General features: G+C 33.7%; 1 protein-coding gene across 1 annotated transcript; it reads right to left on the bottom strand.

The window, feature by feature from the left end:
- Positions 1-1,137: 1,137 nt before the first annotated feature.
- Positions 1,138-5,523, bottom strand: LOC127092159 (geraniol 8-hydroxylase). The gene is made up of 3 exons (XM_051030978.1): positions 4,801-5,523; positions 3,691-4,710; positions 1,138-1,950 (listed from the first exon to the last, which is right to left on the bottom strand). The coding sequence occupies exons 2-3, from the start codon at positions 4,576-4,578 to the stop codon at positions 1,339-1,341; spliced, it is 1,500 nt and encodes a 499-aa protein (XP_050886935.1). The 5' UTR covers positions 4,579-4,710; positions 4,801-5,523; the 3' UTR covers positions 1,138-1,338.
- Between the last annotated feature and the right edge of the window lie 327 nt (positions 5,524-5,850).

Below are 5,850 nucleotides of genomic sequence, written 5' to 3' on the forward strand. Positions count from 1 at the left end.
AGCGAGACCCAACGAGGCCTTCAAGCAAGCTCCAAGCGAATCTCGAGCGAGACCATATAGAATTCCATTTTTCCTCAAAGTCACATGTCTTGCTTAGTTAGAACAACCCTCGCTTAGCGGGAAATCTTCTACTTTCTGGTGTTGGTATATTCGTTTAGCGAGTTGTTCCCTCGCCTAGTGAGAATGACATAAACCATCCAATGAGATAACTTAATAGGAGGAAGAAAACAAGCATCAATAATACCATATCATAACATAACACACAAATAAACACTAACAACGTGGAATATCACATGTAAGCATGTAATCAACAAGTAAACATGTATTAACAAGAGAATTGATGTACCCTCGTAAGGAGGCATCCTTCAACATGCATGTCATTAGGTTACACTTCAGTGAGTCGGTAGCTCCGATGATGGTCATCTGAGTGTTTACTGTTATGATGTGCTCTTGAGGGTCGCCTTTTCCGTCAAAAGCGGCTAACGAGGACAACTTGAAATTATCTGGGACTTGGTCATCCCATATTTCCCCAATTAGGGGATGTGGATCGACAGGTCTTCTAAGTTATAGTCATCTAGTTAAGGATTATGTTGATTTTGCTGCCTGGGTGTGCAAGCTGCCTTGCAACAACCCGTTTTGGTGGTGAACGTTTTTACGGCGACAAGTAGTTCTTCCATGTCAACATGCGAGTCTTGGTTGATTTTGCTCGCCCTTGTAATGTAAGAGTTACGAGCTCGTTGACTCACAATTGCATGGTCCGTACAAGTTTTACCAGAGCCCCACAGTGGGCGCCAAATGTACATGCTAAGAACATTACATGAATAATTCCTCTAAAGCTGATCAAAAAAGCCACAATAAGTGCTTCTTTTTATGAATTCAATGTCTACTTCTGACCAATTTCAAAAGAATTATTCATATAATATTTTTAGAATGAACAAAATGTTAAAAAGACATATTTATTATTTTCAAAGATGCGTTATTTAGAATTGATATTCACTTCATCACAATATTTTGAAAAATCTGATAATTATTTATTAATAAAATAAAATAAAAATATAGATTAAAAATTAAAATACAAATTATTTTCACAAAGTAAGTAGTTTCCTCATCTATACAAACACAACCAAGAGGCATAACTTCGTGCTAATGATTTAGTATGCATAATTAATTACGTATCTAGCAACTGCTTCAAGTTACACATGATATGTCTCTGTTTGATTGCATCCTATCATACTCATACACAACTTCTTTTGTCTCTAAACAAAGTACATTATTTAATTATTTAAGCCAGATAAGAAACTCTTCTTGCCAAACACAACTCTTAACATTACTCCATATTCATTCTACTACAGAAATTGGAACAGCAGAAAGAGGAACAAGCTTCTTCAACGTGATTCCATATTGCTCCCTCATATCAAGCGTATCCGGACCAACACCTTCAGGAAGCTCCCACTCAAAAGAATGCAACAACACAGCCAACATCAAAACAATCATCCTATTAGCAAGAGGAATCCCCGGACAAATTCGTCTTCCAGCACCAAACGGTAAATACTCAAAATCCCTCCCTTTAAAATCAACATTAGAATCAACAAACCTCTCCGGCTTAAAAACCAACGGATCATCCCAAAACTCGGGGTTTCTTCCAATAGACCAAACGTTAATCAAAACCTGGTTTCCCTTGTGAATTGTGTAACCGTTGATTTCAACGTCGTTTGATGCAATGTAAGGTAAGAGAAGTGGAACTGGTGGATGAAGCCTGAGTGTTTCTTTGACTATTGATTGGATGTAAGGAAGAGATGGAATGTCGGATTCTTTGACTTGGTTGGATTTTCCGATTATTTGAGTCACTTCGTTTCTTGCTTTTTTCATTATTTTTGGATTGTGGAGAAGTTCTGCCATTGCCCATTCTGTTGTTGATCCTGATGTGTCACTTCCAGCTATGAATAAATCCTGTTTACATTGTTTTCAATCATCGCCACATAATTATTTGATCAAACATTGTAATTTTATAAAAAAAATCTACATGTATGTACCCTACCCTACACGTAAGTCTTTTCCAAAATCTGCCAAACAAAATTGAAGTTGCAGACATGGAACTACTACTATTAGTATAAGTATAATAGCTGTCGTTGAAATCCAACTCATTTGATTGAAAACATAGTAATGGTGGAGGAAGATCCACGTGGAAGTGAGATATAGATCATTATTGAGCAATCATTTTCACTAAAATTTATTATCCTAACTCATTACTCCATATTAAAAGAACGGTATATAGTTATAGAAAAAACTATATATAAAATGAAGATAATGGATATTCACTAAGTGACATAATAGATTTACATTGTGGTTGAATAAAAATAGGTTTGTTGTACCATCAATTTTAAAATATTTATGTGATTTATAAAATACATGTTTTTATTAGTTGACGGTTTCTTATATAAAATACTATGATATATAAATCTAGTGTGTGTTTAGTTGAACGGTGACAAAAATTAATTTGAATCAAATTAATTTTTGAAAGTGAAGGGAACGCATTAATGATTTATGTAAATATAATAATTTTATATCAATATTAATATATTTATTGAAAATTCATGATATCACCGTAATTTTACTTTGTAATTTCTATATTTACAAAATACTTTTTTTTTTTGAAGTGGGGTGAAAATATGTTAGGTAATCTAACAGAAAGATTTATGATCTAATCAATTAGGTCATGTTTAAGTAATCTAACACATATTTTGGTCAGATTATTTTTTTTTAAATAAAAAGATCTAAACTTTTTTATAATTTTAATTAGTTTTTAAAAAATATGCCACAATTTATAAAAAAATATTTTAAATCTATCATTCGAATGATTTTAATTTAAATATATTGTTATGAATTAAAATTGAAAAATCATATTTTATATGGTTTTATTTTATAAAATGTCAAGTTAAATACACAAAATTTATTTATTTTAAAGAACTAATAAAAAATAAGTTGAACATGTTTTATAAAGAATATCATAATTTATTTTCATAAATTTTTTCATAAAAATGATACTATTAAGTAAATTTCAATAAACCGATGAAATAAGTGATTTAACATTAGTTGCATTGTTTCTGAACATAGATTTAACATTAGTTGCATTGTTTCTAAACATAGATTTAACATTAGTTGCATTATTTATTTATATGTTCAAATAAAAAAAATAAATTTTTAAATAAACTAACCTACCTTTGAAAAACTATGCTGATGTCTAAAAATAAGTTTAAGATCAATTCTATGTCAGATTTAGAACTAATTGATTTTTTAAAACATTACTTGCTTTGATTATTTAGAAAAATATGATAGCTATAGGTTAGATTCAAATATTACTACCTTTCCGTAAATAATAATTCAGTTGAACATTTTATATAAATTAAAATAATAAATAAATAAATAAAGAGTGATATTTTTATTTCTTATTATATATTAAAAAATAATAAAAATAATATTAAGTAGAAAATAAAATTAAAAAGAATATATTAAAAATTAAAACTAATCATTTATTTTCTCTTTTAATCAAATAGAGGGAGGGTATATGTTCAAAAAATGTGTGAATTTAAATAAGTTAAAAGACCAACTAAAATTTGATTAATAGAGCACTTAATTACTTTTTACATTAAAAAAATCTGAAAGAAAAGAAGAACACTTATTTAGCTTTACCAGAATCAATGGCTTGATGCTTTCAACACTAAAAACAGAGCCTTCTTCTTGTTGACAATGATCAAGCAATACATCCAGAAAGTCACCTGCAACCGCACCGCCGCCACCGTCACACGAATTCTCTCTATCCACAACACGTTTTCGAATCATACGATCAAAAATCTCATGCAATCTCACATAAGAAACCTCAACATGTCTCTTCACACCCTGCAAATCAAATCTCTTCAACACCGGAAAATAATCAGAAACGTTAACTTTCCCGGCATCCTCCATAATCCTCCACACAAGCTCCTTAAACTCACCTGCACTCTCGAACTCCGAGTCAACAAGATCCTCAGAGAATACCGTGTTAGAAACCAAGTTCAGCATGGTGGCGAAAGCTAGTTCGCCGATGTCGACTGTTGTTCTTTCCGCAGCTTTTTTGTGAAGATGTTGAACTAGTTGCTCAACTTTCCGGTGACGGAGGTGTTGGAGAAGGTCGAGGCGTTGGGAAGTGAATAGTTGCGTGGTGCAGATGCGACGACGGTTACGCCACCGTGGGTCTGCGGGTGCCCAACCTAGGGTATCATTGACGTTGGGTTGGGCCGCGACTGATTCCGGGATAAGGCGGTTTGAGAATGATTGGTCGTTTTTTTGGAGGATTTCTTGGGCGGTTGTAGGGGAGGAGGCAACGGTGACATTAACGGAACCGAAACGGAGAGACATAATCGGGCCATAGATTTTGGCAAGGGAAGAAAGAGAAGAGTGGGGTTGGGGGCCTAGTTGATGGAGGTTTCCGATAATGGGCAAACCGGTTGGACCCGGCGGTTTATTCTTTTTACGCCTTAGAAAGAACCGGAATATGATAAAGGATAAGGTGGTAAAAAATAGCAGGATGTGAATCTCCATCACGGATTAATTATCTAGTACAGTATGAAATTTCATTAGCTATTTAGCTTCCATGAAGGTTATATAAGGATATGTAATGGTCCTGTTGTGTTTAGCTCTAGTCATTTATCAAGTGGGTGTTGATTTTCAAATCTGGTTGAAAAAAATTCCGTTAAAATGTGAATGAGTTAAACTAGAACATCTTTTTTGCACAATTCAGAAAAACAAGATAACAACTAATACCTACTAAACGGTTGTGGAATTCCGGTAAAACTTTTCTGAACCACGCAATCAAACCTAAACAGCTGTTGTACTTAAGCAGATTAATTCCCAAATTCATAATCATACCCAGCGTATAACCTTTCCAAAATCTCCAAGAGATTACTGTGTCACCCACACGTGATCATGTCCTGAAATTCTTTCTTGGAAGCATGTCGTAATATCATAATACTTAGAACAGATTGGAGAAGGAAAAATATGGACGATCTTATAGCAGATTCCGGCAACAACTTGGAGCATCACGTGAACGCGGCGAATGCATCGGCTATGCGAATTTCACCTGATGGGAGATCAGAACAGTGAAAATCTAATCTTGCGAAAGCCCGAAGAAGAAGAGTCCAATTTCATCGCATAAAGGCAACGGATCCTAAAAGTGGAGTTCGTAAACCAATTCCATCATAGAGGGATTAGGAGGAGCTTATCTCATGCATGATTCATCTAGCTTAAACGTTACAAATGGTTAAACAGAATAAGATGAAGAAGCAAGAGAGGAGAAAGAGTTGTAGAAGAGTGAGGAGGGTACTCAAGAATAATTGGTGATGATCGACATGCTTCCATTGCAACTCGCCCACACGGAAAAATGGAAAAGACTCGGGAGTTCACAATGCCGATACCGATATTAAAAGATAAGTGATCCTCATACAATCTTTTAGTTTATCAAGTCTGTTTTAAAATTGGGTCTTGCATAATTTAAAAATGTTGTATCATGTATTGTGTAATATAATAATTAACTAACAGTCACATTTTACTCATATGTCGGACAAAATAGCTGACTGAGAGGATCACATAGTCGACACCGACATCAAATGTTATCATGACTTATTGCATTGCTAAATGATAGGATCTTCTCAAAGGACTTCCATTGGATCTTAGGAGAGACATCAAACGCCACCTTTACATTAAGAGCATAATTAAACATCAACAAAATATAAGTATATGAAATTCTATGCCTTAAATAATTATTATCGGATAGGACAAGTGAACTTCTTTGCTGTTTGTAATTAATAAACTATT

This window comes from Lathyrus oleraceus, chromosome 6, assembly GCF_024323335.1.
Source record: "Lathyrus oleraceus cultivar Zhongwan6 chromosome 6, CAAS_Psat_ZW6_1.0, whole genome shotgun sequence".
NCBI classification, from domain to species: domain Eukaryota; kingdom Viridiplantae; phylum Streptophyta; class Magnoliopsida; order Fabales; family Fabaceae; genus Lathyrus; species Lathyrus oleraceus.

Excerpts from the sequence above, each read along its gene's own strand:
- LOC127092159 (XM_051030978.1), bottom strand. The coding sequence starts at position 4,578 with ATGGAGATTCACATCCTGCTATTTTTTACCACCTTATCCTTTATCATA. Across the intron at positions 1,951-3,690 it reads GCATCAAGCCATTGATTCTG|GATTTATTCATAGCTGGAAG; the intron begins GTAAAGCTAAAT and ends CAATGTAAACAG.